The 14,751-nt window shown below is 45.6% G+C and overlaps 1 protein-coding gene across 2 annotated transcripts in view; it reads right to left on the bottom strand.

Moving 5' to 3' along the window:
• The window catches only part of COX10 (cytochrome c oxidase assembly factor heme A:farnesyltransferase COX10), a 138,829-nt gene that overhangs the window by 117,604 nt on the left and 6,474 nt on the right, over window positions 1–14,751 (bottom strand). For both annotated transcript variants that reach the window (XM_078437727.2, XM_078437728.2), the window contains exon 3: window positions 13,331–13,652. In XM_078437727.2, the coding sequence (XP_078293853.1) occupies window positions 13,331–13,652 (322 nt within the window). The remainder of the gene's footprint in view (window positions 1–13,330; window positions 13,653–14,751) is intronic.

Below are 14,751 nucleotides of genomic sequence, written 5' to 3'. Positions count from 1 at the left end.
AAGCTGAAGGCAGAAGGGTAAGGAGGAAGGAGTTAACCTGGTGAACAGGGAAGAGGGTGAGGTTGGAAGCTTTGGAAGCAGAAGAACAAGCACAGGGTGAGAGAATGTTCTAGATAAACACCCACTCCCCCACCTAAGGGCCAAAAAAATCGCAAAGTGTAAATACGGATAAAAATGCACCCTGTACTCTCTTACTCTTGATATGTTAGCATTGCTCTTTTCCTTCTCTGCCTCCAAATTCACTCCCCCTCCCTTCTTGGGATCCACAAAATAAAGCTCTGGGGCAAACACTTTTTTTAGTACTGAAAGAGGTAACCCTGGCGCATTCTTTTAAAACTTGTTTTCGTGTTTCATGCCTTAATCTCAATAAATAAGATGCTAGCATACTTTGCTTTGAACTAGAAACCAAGCCCTTGATAAGAGCCCAAAGTGATAACCAGGCCCCTGGGCAAGTCTGACCTGCAGGGATGAGAAGCAAGGGCTTGGTCCTCCCTAGAGATTCAGAGGACACACCCTCCCGGGCGGAGGGAGATCTGTGTGGACTTGCAGGACCGACAGGACTCCCAGGTATCACGCTGATGGAGCTGTCCAGTGACCAGAGGTTGTGGGGGAAAGGAAAGGAGGACAGGGGAGAAAAGGCAGTGACAGGAGCGAGTTCAGATGAACCGGGGTAGCGGGAAGTCTCCTGATGAGAACAAAACCTTCGTTTCTATTAGAAACGGGAAGCCAGGTAGTTTGCTGATAGCCAGCGTCAGGGTAGGGGAGAGGGCACTGAATGGGTTCTCCAGAGAGGAAGAGTTTCTCAAAGTGGGATCTGGGGACCATCAATAATCAGACGGGCTATTAAGATACAGATTCCCTTCCTACAGATTGCCTTGATGGTTACAGCTTTGTAGTACAGCTTGAAGCCTGGGATTGTGATGCCTCCAGTTTTGGTTTTCTTTTTCAACGTTACTTTGGCTATTCGGGGGTCTTCTCTGGTTCCATACAAATTTTAGGACTGTTTGTTCTAGCTCCGTGAAGGATGCTGAAAGTGGCTAAAATTAACAACTCAGGAAACAACAGATCTTGGCGAGGATGCGGAGAAAGAGGAACCCTTCTGGACTATTGGTGGGATTGAAAACTGGTGCAGCCACTCTGGAAAACAGTATGAAGGTTCCTCAAAAAGTTAAAAATAGAACTACCCTACGATCCAGCAATTGCACTGCTAGGTATTTATCCAAGGGACAGAAAAACGCTGATTTGAAGGGGCACATGCACCCCAATGTTTATAGCAGTGCTATCGACAATAGCCAAAGTATGGAAAGAGCCCAAATGTCCATCGATGGATGAATGGATAAAGAGGATGTGGTATGCATATATATATACATATTATAGTCTATATATATGGGTATATAGAATGGAATATTGCTCAGCAATGAAAAAGAATGAAATCTTGCATTTGCAGCAACGTGGATGGAACTGGAGGGTATTATGCTAACCGAAGTAAGTCAGCCAGAGAAAAACAGATATCATATGACTTCACTCATGTGTGGAATTTAAGATACAAAACAGATGAACACAGGGGAAGGGAAGAAAACATAAGATAAAAAGAGAGAGGGAAATAAACCATAAGAGACGCTTAAATACAGAGAAGTGACGGTTGCTGGAGGGGAGGTGGGGGAAAGGCTAAAGGGTGATGAGTAGGAAGGAGGGCACTTGTTGGGAGGAGCACTGAGTATCATATGTAAGGGATGAATCACTGGGTTCTACTTCTGAAACCAATATGAATTTAAGTAAATAAATTTTAAAAACAGAAGATGATGGGGAAAAAGTGCTGGGCACATCAGTGAACAGCCACACCCACGACAGGAAAAGGGAATGTTGAGCTGGTGAACCAGCCTTCACTTAAATACACTACATTCGAGGTGCACCCGTGTGGCGTAGTCCCAGGGAGGACTCAGTGGTGGTGTTCTGTCTTCTTCGGAAAAGCGGATAGCGGAGAGATGGGCAGCCTGACGTCCTCCTCCTAGAAGAGGATGCATCGCATAATGAGGCAGCCTGGGGGGCGCTCTGAGGACACAGTGGAGGTGGCTACCGACAGCTGACTGGGCTGGACAGACAGAAGGAGGAGGCCACGCTTCACAAGCTCCCTTGCAGCCGGAGGTAGCCAAGTTGTACGGTCCTGGCCAGCGAGACGCAAGGAGAAGCCCCAGTCCGGAGCTTTCCTTCCCAGATACAAAGGCAGAGTCTCGTAAGGAGGTTTCTGCCTTCCTACGATGTCCCCCTTCTTCATTGTGACCCCGGAGGAGTGGCAGTCACCTTGCACTCTGAGAATAAAAGCCATAGGTGAAAAATGGCAGCCAAGGAGAGGAGCCAGGTATGTTGACAACTTCCCATAGCACAAGCTCTGGACTTCATCATTCCAGACGCCTCGAAACCAGAGAAAATAAACCCTTTATTTGAGTCACTGTTCTTCAAGTCTTCAGTTGTGTGCGGCCGAGCCCGTCCACAACTTCGTTTACTTCTTCCTCTCTCTCCTCTTCAAACTTGTCGGTAGTTTTTCCGAATGGTTGTTAGCCTCACGAAATGTGTCTTCACGTTCCTCTGGCATCAACCATGGTAGCATCCTATACTTGCAATCAATTTCATTAACATCGAACTGATTTAAAGCAATTAAATCATCTGAAAAGAGAAGAGCCTAGATACATCTGTTTGTCATCTAACCTAGAACACAGGCGAAGGCATCCTCATGGGCCACCCTTGCCAGAAACCAACGAAGATGAAGGCATAAAAATAAAAACCAGAGAAAGACCTGCATCGGCAATAAATCAGGTAGAGAGGATATACCAAAACCCTCAAGAAAGGTTTGTCAAATATGGTGCAGGTGAAACTGAGTTGAAGACAGTTGCTTTATTGTTTGAACGGTAAAAAAAACTGGATACCTAAGTACCAACTAATAAGGGAACAGAGAAAGATGTGAAGGGAAGGCCATCTGATGGTACCCATTATTTCTTCCTAACGTGGAGAGGTAGAGAGCAAGGGGCAGAGGCGGGGGTGGACCATGGGCAGGATGGGCCCATTCCATGAAAAGTCCATTCCCCATCCCAGCAGGACTATTTGAGGCAAGAAAAGTGGTCTTGACACCAAAAAGGAAGCAGGGCCTTGCCGCGACATACTTCTGAGACAAGGCACAAACGTTTCAGAGCATCGGTCTGATGTAGCATGACACCCCCTAACACTATGTCCTGGCACAGGGGGTACTCTTCAGCCCGGCAGGCAGCAAGCACCCAAAAAAAGGCTGGGGACGGTTGAGGGAAGGGGCAGACTGCCACTAAAAACCAGACTTGGGAAGCAAGATACCGGCGCTGTGATTTCAAAAACACAGTGGAAACAACTTTCAGGGAAAATGTTCCCTTGCTGGTAGCTTGTTCCCTCTGCATCTCCTCAGGCCACAGCAACCATTAAATATAAATTTAAAAATTCCAGGAGCCCCTGGGTGGCTCAGTCGGTTAAGCATCCAACTTTGGCTCAGGTCACGATCTCATGTTTCATGGGTTCGATCCCGCAGTTGGGTTCTGTGCTGACAGCTTGGAGTCTGGAGCCTGCTTTGGATTCTGTGTCTCCCTCTCTCTGCCCCTGCCCCCGCTCAAGTTCTGTCTCTGTCTGTCTCTCTCTCAAAAATAATAAACATTAAAAAACAAAAACCTCCAGAGCCATTCTTCACCCATCAAACAGGTCGAGTTTAGCTGAAAAAGCATATTTTGGGGGCACTTGGGTGGCTCAGTTCGTTAAGCATCTGACTCTTGATTTCCGCTCAGGTCATGATCTCATGGTTCGTGGGTTCAAGCCCCACACAGGGCTCTGGTGCTGACAGTGGGAGCCTGTTTGGGATTCTTTCTCTCCCTCCCTCTCCGCCCCTCCCGACACCCTCTCTCTCAAAATAAATAAATAAACTTTAAAAGAAGGAAAATAAGGGGCGCCTGGGTGGCTGAGTTTGTTGAACACCCGACTTCAGCTCCAATCATGGTCTCGCAGTTTGTGAGTTCGAGCCCCACACCGGGCTTGCTGCTGCCAGGGCAGAGCCGGCTTTCGATCCTCTGTCCCCTCCCTCTGCCACTCCTCTCCCACTCATGTTCCTTCTCATCCTCTCTCTCAAAAAGGAGCAAACATTTTTAAAAAATTTTTTTAAATAATAAATTTAAAAAATAAAATAAAAAATAGAAGTTAGTTACTAAGCATATAATTATTAAGGTAATTACGTGAAGATATAAATGAAAATTCAGGAATATAATTCTAGTCAATCAATATTTTTAGGAAAATGGGAAAGGCTGCTTACACAGAGCTGAAGACTGCAGTAAGCTGACTTTTAAAAACGACACAAGCCATGTAAAATGAAATTGCATCCTCCATTCTTGTTGCTTTTCTTTTAATAAGAGGCATTCTAGACTCCAGGGGGGAAAAATGCATACATTGATAGACTGTAGTTTGTATCAGTCCCGTCGACAGGATCACCTATTGGTTCTAACAATCTATTTTCGTGTTCTGGTCTCAGAAAGTACGTTGTAGCTTTTCAGCACAGATGTTATTCAGGGGGGGAAAAAAAAAAAAGCCTGGCTTTTTATTGACCTATATTAAGTATAAACTCAGCTGAGTCACCAAAGCCTCTTGTGATCCTAACCCAAATAAAATCTCTTCAACCCAGTGTGGTCCTTGCAACAAACTCCAAAAACATATTGTAAATAGCTCAGCTGGCAAGAGGAACTCAAGGGAGACATATTATTACTTCTTTATAAATTCAGTCTTACTTCCTTTCATACAAAAAATAAATAAATAAAAGACTAAAAAAACATAAAAAAAAAATAAAAAATAAAAAAACCTTTAAATGGTGCACCATTTACCAGCAAACATTTGGCTCAGATGCTGGCATAAGGGTCAAGGGATCCTACTCTCCTACAAACAAAATAGAAGTATGATCAGTATGTGGCCCTTCACTTATTCTATAGTTAATTATCCTTGGTATATTACAGCTATAAACAAAGAGAGGCAAAGAAAGACTAGTTCTATAACGGTGATCGCTGACTTTCAGATATTTCTGTCTCGGCTATCATTAGCTATAAATGAATGGCCCAAGATGTTAAGAGTCCGAAAGAAATCAATTGATAGATACCAGGGAGTTTCTTAAAGAAAAAAAAAAAAAATCCTGCTGACTCCAAGACATGTGTGAATTCAAGTAATAAACTAAATGGGGAGGTGAAAGGTCAAAGAAGAGGGTAGGGGTCACCCAAAGGGTGCCGCCTCTTTAAATGGAATAAGCAGAAGGAAATGACTTTAATTCAATTAGCTCGTCCAGAAACCTGGGGCATGGAATACATAACACGATACGAGGGGAAATTTACTGCCCTGGGACTCCTCCATCTGTGGTTCCAGGGGACGCTGCTGCTCCCTTTCTCCTCGGTGCATCTTGCTTTTGCATACATCTCTTGTGTGGTCCAGATCCTGCCCCAGCTGGCTTTTCCTGCTGCCAGCGGTCGCGAGGGCCGCTCTGGCTCTCACGACGTGAGTGCTCCCCACATCCAGCCAGACCGCTGGCTCTGGGATCGCCACTCTTCCTGCACAACACCTACTTCACTTGCTCGAAGGGTGGTCCGGGACCACCTGCGTCAGATCATCTGGCATGCTTGTCAAAAATGCAGATCTCTGGGTCCTGTCCCAGGCCTGCAGGATCTGAATCCCCGGGGAAGGCGGCCAGGAAGTGTCGTCTGAACACGTGGGCCGTGTATGCTCGTTAGCACGCTGACACGTGGGAACCAATGAGTCAACGCACGCTATATAACGCACTACGTACTACTGAATGAGTAATTCAATCATTGCTTTAGATTTCGGTCACTGGGTGTAAAATAGCAAACCTTACATCTGGAATGCCTATTCAGATATGCGATGCTGTGAGGTACGAAAAAGGAAGAGCGCACAGGGAGAGCCAGGATGAAGGAAAGAACGTGTGGCCTCCCACCCAAAAGACTGACCCTAAACCAATCATCATGCTTTCCCATCCGTTCCTAAAGAAGTGAGCACTATGAAAATAAACTTTAAGGAATTGTTTTAAATTAATCATTTCAAGTACCTCATTTAAGACTCTAAGAGGAAATGCTAGTAATTATGTCCTGAGTTAGCAGTCACTGAACACAGACTTCCTGATGGCCAAATAAGACAGCTCTTTCTAGCCAGCCATCTTAGCAGACCTCTAGCATCTAAAAGTGTTGATGTCGGGGCGCTTGGGTGGCTCAGTCACTTAAACGTCTGACTTCCAGTTCAGGTCATGATCTTATGGTTGGTGAGTTCGAGCCCCTCGTCAGGGTCTCTGCTGTCAGTGCAGAACCTGCTTCAGATCCTCTGTCCCCCCCCTCCCCGCCCCCTACCCCACTTGTGCACATGCTCGCGCTCTCTCGCTCGCTCTCTCTCTCTCTCTCAAAAATAAACATTGAAAAGTGTTGATCTCTTTCTTGGGGTGCCTGGCTGGCTCAGTTGGGACAGCACGCACCTCTTGATCTCAGCGTTGTGAGTTCAAGTCCCACATTGGGAGTGGAGCCTACTTTAAAAAAAAAAAAAAAAAGCGTTCGTCACTTCCTTTATGAGCCGTGTCTTCTCTTGGCTTCTGCGACTAAGCCCTTTCCTGTTTCCCTTCCTCTGATTGTTTAGTTCCTTGCAGGCTCCGTTAACACGCTCTACCCAATCCTTAAAAGGGGATGCACCCCAAACGTCCTTGGCTTTCTTCTCTGGTCAGGACGCGCTGCCCACCGACCACTGTCCTCACTGCCGTGGTTTCGTGGCCACTCCACGCTGTGGACCCTTCAGTCTTGCAGCCCCGCGTCCTAACCGGGCTCCCGTCCTCCACAGCCACCTGTCCACTGAGGACATGCCAGTGGAGACTCAAAATCCACGACTGCAAACCTGAACTCACCCTCTTCCCCCTCCAACCTGTCTCTTCCTTCAGGATTCACACTCTCCAGCTCCATATCACCGTGTATCCCTCCCAGAAAGGGGGCAGCTTTTCGAGAGCAGGGACGGCAAACCCACACTCAAATGCCCAGGTAACAAATTTACCTTTTACTTGAGAAAAAAGTAGAGCTCTTCTATGTAGTTTACAAATTTTGTCTCATTTAATACTCACGGCAACGCTCTGAAGTAGGTATCGTTATCTCTAGTTTACAGGTCGGTAAATTGAGGCACGGGGTATTGTAGTTTTGGTTTTGTTTTGTTTTTTAAATGGACCTTGCTCAATGTCGCTCCACTAGTAAGAGCCAAGATTTGGACGCAGGGACTCAGGTCTGGAGGTCAGTGCACTGTGCTCTCTCTAAGAGAAGAGAGTTGGGTGAAGGAAAATACAGAGCACAGGGCCCAGAGAATTGCAGAATGTTTGCTTCGAGGCAACCAAACTCTTCGCGGCTCTGCGTCTTAAACTTTTATTTTAGGTCTCCACAGCACTCCCCCACCTGTACATAAGGTTCTGTTCATTCTGTTTCTTCAGTCCCTCTCTCTCTCTCCCTCTGCCGAACCACAGCCTTAGTTCAGCCCAAATCATGTCTCAGTTGACTGCCACTGATTTGCGGGCCACCATTCTTTTTTTTTTTTTTAAGTGTATTTATTTATTTTGAGAGAGAGAAAGAGAGAGAGAGAGAGAGGGAGAGAGAGAAAGAGAGAGGGAGAGAGAGAGAGAGAATCCCAAGCAGGCTCCACATTGCCAGTGCAGAGCCCAATGTGGGGGTTGATCTCAAGAACCGCGAGATCATGACCTGAGCTGAAGTCGGACACTTAACCGACTTGAGTCACCCAGGCGCCACTGTTGGCCATCATTCTTGCCTCTCACTGGCCTGTGCTCGATAGCCGTGGTCAGCAAGGTTTTTTCTCTAAAGGGCCTGATAGGAAAAGTTTCAGGTTTTCCAGGTCATAAGTTTTCTATCACAAATACATAGCTCTGCCAACACAGCATGATGTCAGCATAGAACAAATGGGTGTGGCTGTGTTCCAATAAAACTTTATTTACAAAAACAGGCAACTCTTGCTCAGTGATATCACTACCACAGTTCTCATAAACAATCTTACTCCTTATATGGAACTAAATTCAACATGGTCCCCAAACCTTAGAGAATGTGGTAAAAATAGAAAAGTAAAGTACCGGGTAAAGTAAAAAGTAAAGTAAAAAACATGAGTGAATGCTTTTATAACCACAGGGCAGAAAAAAATATCTAAGCATTAAAAAAACAAAACAAAAAAAGTAATAAAGTTGAATACATAAAAGTTAAACACCTCAGTGGGGAAAAATAAAACAAAACATCACAAAAAATGTCGGTAAGAAATGACTAAGGAGATAAGAAACAAAGAATAGAAGAAAAAATACAAATGATCAAAATAGAGGAAAAGGTGTTAAATCCCATCAGGACGTAAAGTATGAAACTTAATACACACAAAAATCTTTTTCAGTTATCCTGTAGGCAAAACTGGTAAAGACTGCTTTATGTACAAGCACAGAATACAGACGGAATCAGATTCCCACACACTATTACAGGGCATATAAATTATACTGTCCTTTGCAAGGAACCAACCGGTAGATTTATCAAAACTAAAAAGTTTAAAGCTAGCACTTACATTTCAAAACACTCATCCTCAAACAGACTCACACAAATTATCCAAAGACTTATGAACATAAAAATTAACCACAGGGGTGCCTGCGTGGCTCAGTTAGTTGAGCGTCCAATTCTGGATTTCCACTCAGAATCTCATGGTCCTGATCTCGTGTCATGGTTCATGGGATCGAGCCCCACGTCAGGCTCTGCACTGACAGTGTGGAGCCTGCTTGGGATGCTCTCTTCCTCTCTCTCTATCCCTCCCCCTGCTCGCACGTGTGCATGCTCTGTCTCTCAAAATAAATAAACACTAAAAAAAAAGTTAGCGACAGATTTGCTTTTAATAGAAAAAACTGGAAACACCCTACGTGTTTATTGGTAGAGGGTTAGTTAAGCAAATAATGGCAGTTCTGCATAATGGAATAGTAGGCAGCAATAAATACTTTGAGGAAAGCTACAAAGCTAAGAGAAAGTGGCAAGTTGCAGAACTGTGTATATGTGTGTATGTGTGATGATCCTATTTCCATAAAATGTACAACGATAGGGCCGCCTGGGTGGCTAGTCGGTTTTTTAGCATCCGACTTCAACTCTGGTCACGATCTCGCGATTCGTTGAGTTCGAGCCCCGCGTCGGGCTCTGTGCTGACAGCTCAGAGCCTGCAGCCTGCTTCGGATTCCGTGTCTCCCTGTCTCTCTGCCCCTCTCCTGCTCGCACTCTGTCTCTCTCTCTCAAAAATAAAAAAACATTAAAAAAAATTTTTTTTAAATGTACAACCATACCTATCAGTTCAGATCTGCATACTTGTACACACACAGGAGGCTACATTTCAAGCAGGGGTTTTATCTAGAATGGACTAAAGGGTACTTTTTCAGTTTTAGATACATGCTTCTGTATTATTTGAATTTCTGTTGTAATAAGCTTGTAATAGCTGAGAAATAATTAAGCCACTTAAAAAAAAACACGAGACAAAACACAAAGTGATTGTATGTTCCTCCAAAGAACTTTCCAGAACTTCCCGCAGCTGAGATATAGGAGCCAAACTCCTTAGCGTGAAATGCACGTCAGCATGGCAACACGGCCCTGCCTAACCCTTCAAACTTTCAGTGAGTGTCTCTTCTGTGTCACATACAATTGTACTGCATTCCTCATAATATCCCCAGTTTTCAGAATATCCCAGGATGTACCCAACTTCTTTGCCTTTGCAAGGCCTTCTCCCTCTGTTTACAATCCTTGGCCTTCAGTATCTCTTAAACACCCCTTCACTTCAACCCCCTTCACAGGCAGAAACAATCCCTCCTCTGGGTACCCCCTCTGCCTTAAGACACAGCTGCCATTAACATTATAATACAGGGGCTCCTGGGTGGCTCCGTTGGTTAAGCGGCCAACTTCGGCTCAGGTCATGATCTCGCGGTCCGTGGGTTCGAGCCCCGCGTTGGGCTCTGTGCTGACAGCTCAGAGCCTGGAGCCTGTTTCAGATTCTGTGTCTCCCTCTCTCTGACCCTCTCCCATTCATGCTCTGTCTCTCTCTGTCTCAAAAATAAATAAACGTTAAAAAAAAAAATTAAAAAACAAAACAAAACAAAAAAAAACCATTATAATACAGCACCCATTAATACTGATTTCCCTAAGCATGGGTATGGTAAAATAACAGTATTAATAATTGCTAATTAAGTGCCTAAAAGGTGTTGGGCATGCTGGTCTCATTTAATCCTCATGATGAGGCCATAAAGTGAGCACCAGTCTCTCCATTTTACAGGTAAAGAAACTATGGCGTTCCAAGGTGAAGTCAATTACCCAAGGTCACAAAGGTTACCAAAAGTTCTGGGTTCGAAACGCAGATGTATCTGGCCACCGTGGTTTTATTTTTATACACGTGCAGACCTACAAAATCTCCCCCACCAGGCTATTAGCTTCTCTGTGAGGACAGATGTCCTGTATCTCTGTATCTTTAGCACCTAGCGCAAAGGTACATCGTAGACGCCCCGCAAATACCGAAGGAGAGGCAGGCCCTTAGTATTAGCACCATCGAGTTCCACCCCCTTGATGATGCAGGAGTCCCCACTCCAACTTCTCTCACACATGATCTGCTTCCGTGTGGATGGTTCCGAGGACGAGGACCGCCGCCTTTGGAGGCAGCCCGTTTCACACCCGATCGTTCTCCTGCGAGCTCTCCCTCACGCTGCTGGCATGTGCAGTCCCTCCGTTCTGCCCCCTCAACTGTAAATCAGCAGCACTGCTCCTTTAAATCAGAGGCGCTACAGACACTGGAAATACATTCTCCTTTCCCTCATCCGCTTTCTCCCTCCTCCCTTCTCTCTCCCAAGAAAAACCACCCCCTGCCCCAAGTGACAGGGTTTCCAGCCCCCCTCTTCCTTGCACTTGCCCTCCTCTGGACAACTTCAATTTGTTAATTTCCCTCCTACAATCAAGTCCTTATAAATGAGAAGCACTCTACGCAGAGAGCTACGTACTCAACAAGATGGCACGATGTCTGCCCGCAGACATCTTAGGGGAAATATAACATACATTAAATAGACAATCAGACGTCTACCTGTCATCATTTGGAAACTAACCTTCAAGGTGCTCCCATGCGTCGGGCATGCCGTTGGGTACTCTGAATGCACCATGTGATTTAAGTCTGATGATCATTGTTCCTGCTCTACACGAAGAAGTCTCAACAAGGCTGAGAAACGGCCCAAAGGCTCACTTGACTAGTAAACGACCTCGCCAGGATCTGAACTCCACTCTGCTGGACTTCAAAGCCATATTCCAAGTTTTGGGAAGGGAGACTCGGGCCAAGAGCAGGCAAGACAAGGGTTAATGGAAAAGCCTTGAAAGGCGCTAACTGGATACAAGAGGGGCAGGAGGAACGGGTACGGTGGGTGTAAGGACCAGCCAGCTAACGGGCAGGACAGGGTGGGGGGAAAAAGTCTGCTTATGGGGAAGAGTTTAATCATTCCTCTCGGGTCTGGTAGAGCTGAGGCGGGAGGCCATACGGAAGGACTGCAGGCTCTTGGGTAGGATAGGAATACACAAGGGCAGTGTTTTAGGAAAGTGGGTCTGGCAGAAGAAGAGAGGCAGAGATCACAGCCAGGAGCTTCTGCAGTAACCGCAGACATCTTATGTTTTGGACCTCAGCTAGGACGGCAGCTTCAGAAAATCGGATGAGAAATCTCACGGGCGTTACAAAAGACTCCTCTGCTAACAGTTGGATGTCAGACTAGAGATGAAGGGAGATTGTGCAGCCAAGACTCAAGAACGATTCTAAGGTTTCTGGTCTGGGGGAAGCAAAGAATGCTGCTATTGCTGCCAGAAATGGGACAGAGAGAGAGAGAGAGAGAGAGAAGTGATTTGCAGGATGAGAGGGGGATATTGATGTGGGCACGTTCAGCGATGGTGCACACAACGCAAGAAGTTCTTGCTGGTGGCGGAGGTCAGTTCCGCTGCCTTCAGACTGGGAGGACGCATTTTTGGGGTGACATCCTCATGATCGCTTTCGGGAGTCATTCTTACCATGGCAGCACCGATATGCCACTTACATAAATGACAAAAGCAACCTTCGGTGAAATGTGATGATTCCTTGGCTCAGCTTCTGGAAAGTACTAAGGCATGTTTGCGAGGAGGCCCCTGGAATCAGTCTGTTTTAGAGCTACACTGGGTAAGTCTTACGGTGACTCTTCAGCTCTTCCCGTCAAACTCCCTATGCCTACTTTCCATCCCGCACCCGCCCCCTCAAAAAAGGATTTTCTTTAAGTGACCTCGGTCACTGAGGAAAGAAGTTTGCCTCCTTTCACCCTGGATTTCAGGCTCAACTCTCCTGAAACACACACACCACCACCACCCCGCTTTCCCTGGTTTTCTCTACTCTCAAAAGCCTCTCTGTCTCATCTGTTCGTTTCTCCATTTTGACTCTGTAACATTACTTCCCACTTCTCTCCTCAAAGAGTACCCGGTTTAACTTTATGATTCGCCCGTTATACTTCTCCCTATGCTCGTCCAAGAAGAGGAGAGACCGTGTCTTCAAGCTGCAGGATGACCCAGACCCCACCTTCTACACAGGGTTAGCCCACAATAAACTACTTTTACGCTTAGCTACGAGACGGGATGCCAACAATGAAGCTTCGCCTGACTCACTGGTGGCTGCTGACAACCAACTGACACGATTACGGGTTAATACCCAATGCGTACGGTAAAATTTGGTACCGTTTGCTAGACTTAGGCAACGAAAATCCGGTTCCAGACCTGTTTCTCAGAGAAGCGTGCTAAATCTCCGCATGCCTGGGACAATCCCAGAGGCCCTACAAGAAGCAAAACCCAGCAGTGAGCTCGGAGTCTCCTGGTGGCCACCGCAGGTTTGCTGCGTACCAAGCACAGGCGTGCAGGCATTTTCGTTTCCAGGCCTCAACCAGAACTCATTATCCCACTGCAGCTTTAAAGGACAGCAGGTGTAAAAACGCAAAAGATGAGAAATATGCAGGACAGGCATTGTACTTTAATTGCAAATAAGAGAGAGACTAGTTTCAGTACCACGCGTTTGGTGCGAAACCATTTACAGTTCCGTGTAAACGGAATTTGGAAAACTTGGTTTTAAATCTCAATTACACCGAAGAGAGCAAAAACCACCAATGGAGGATCAGCAGTTTGAGGATATTCCTTTGGGGGCGGCGGCATCTGACTACAAGTAAGGCTTTAAGCAAGAATCTGACGATACGGGAAAAGCAACGCACCTGTGAGTTTGATTTTGGACAGCCGAGCCAAGACTCCTGGCAAATCATCCAGATGGAGTTTCATCTCTTTCCACTGCTTTTCATCCTTGGTCTCTCTCCCCACATCGAGTGAGCCCTCAATTACGGAGGCCGATTCCAGTTCCAGCAGTTCTTTGTCATTGGGCTTTCTGGATAAAGGTAGGTGGGGGGGTGGAAGAGGTCTCATTGCACAGGTCTCTGCTTTGGCCTGAGCCAAAGAGCTTCTCTCAAGGAAAGGGGACGCCGTGGGTTCTGGCTTCCGTTTTACTTGCTGGTTGAGGCTTCTGTTCAGTTGTGTGACATACTAAATAAAAAAAGTACACGTTACTATCCACCCAAGGCCCCAAAGGCTCTTAGACGGTTGTTTGGTAACACCGTCCGTCAGTCTGATACTGGACTTGAGAGATTTTCCTCAACCGTTGTAAACGTATGCTGAATCAATGAATGCTAGAATGTCTTCTACAAGGAAATCTCTATGCTAAGAGGTATAGAGACTATAATGCCTCAGCAGCCATTTTTAATTCTATGGTTTAGAAAGTCCTAGAAATTTAAGTTCCTTGAAAGAAAAATTTATTTCTTATTCATACCCTCCAGCATTTTCCTCAACACAGTACCACAAGCTGGAGGTTAAACGTCCAATACGGTGAAAAAGTTTTCTATCATTGAGAGCCCAAGTCAAACCTACTGTCGACTTTCAATGTTCATAGGTAAACAGAGAGGGGCTCAGCGGTGGGGTAGAATTCAGGACTAAGTGACATTAAAGCGCTGTGTATGTGGGAAGAACACGAGTTGTAGAGTCCAACAATCTCTCCTGCTTACCAGTGAAAAGTAATAACTACTACTAACATAGTAGGGCCCTTTCTGGTTTTATAGAATACATATCTTTACAGTTTATAAATTGTGTACCTTATTTAAGCTTCCAAAAGGCTATTTAAGAAAATGGATCACTGGGGTGCCTGGGTGGCACAGTTGGTTAAGCGTCTGACTTCAGCTCAGATGGTAATCTTGCAGTTCATGAGTTCGAGCCCCACATCGGTCTCTGTGCTAACAGCTCAGAGCCTGGAGCCCGACTCTATGTTTCCCTCTCTCTCTGCCCCTCCCCGACTTGCGCGCGCGCGCTCTCTCTCTCTCTCTCTCTCTCAAAATTAAATTTAAAAAAACATTTTAAAAAAAGAAAAAAAAAAAGAAAATGGATCATGATCATTATTATCTCTTTCTTTAACTTACAGAAGAGAAAACCAAAGCTCAGAAATAAAGTGACAGAGTCAGTGGCGAGTTAGTTGTATGTGTCCCTGGTACCTGGACCCACCTATTCTGATAACCAGTTAAGTGATTTTCAGTTACATCACAAAGACTTGAAATGACATACACTAGTCCTAGAAAGGAATGAAAACTCATGAATG

The sequence above is a fragment of the Panthera onca genome, chromosome E1 (genome assembly GCF_046562875.1).
Source record: "Panthera onca isolate mPanOnc1 chromosome E1, mPanOnc1 haplotype 2, whole genome shotgun sequence".
NCBI lineage: Eukaryota > Metazoa > Chordata > Mammalia > Carnivora > Felidae > Panthera > Panthera onca.
Note: the sequence above shows the minus strand (reverse complement) of the source record. Positions and strands in the feature narration are given on the sequence as shown.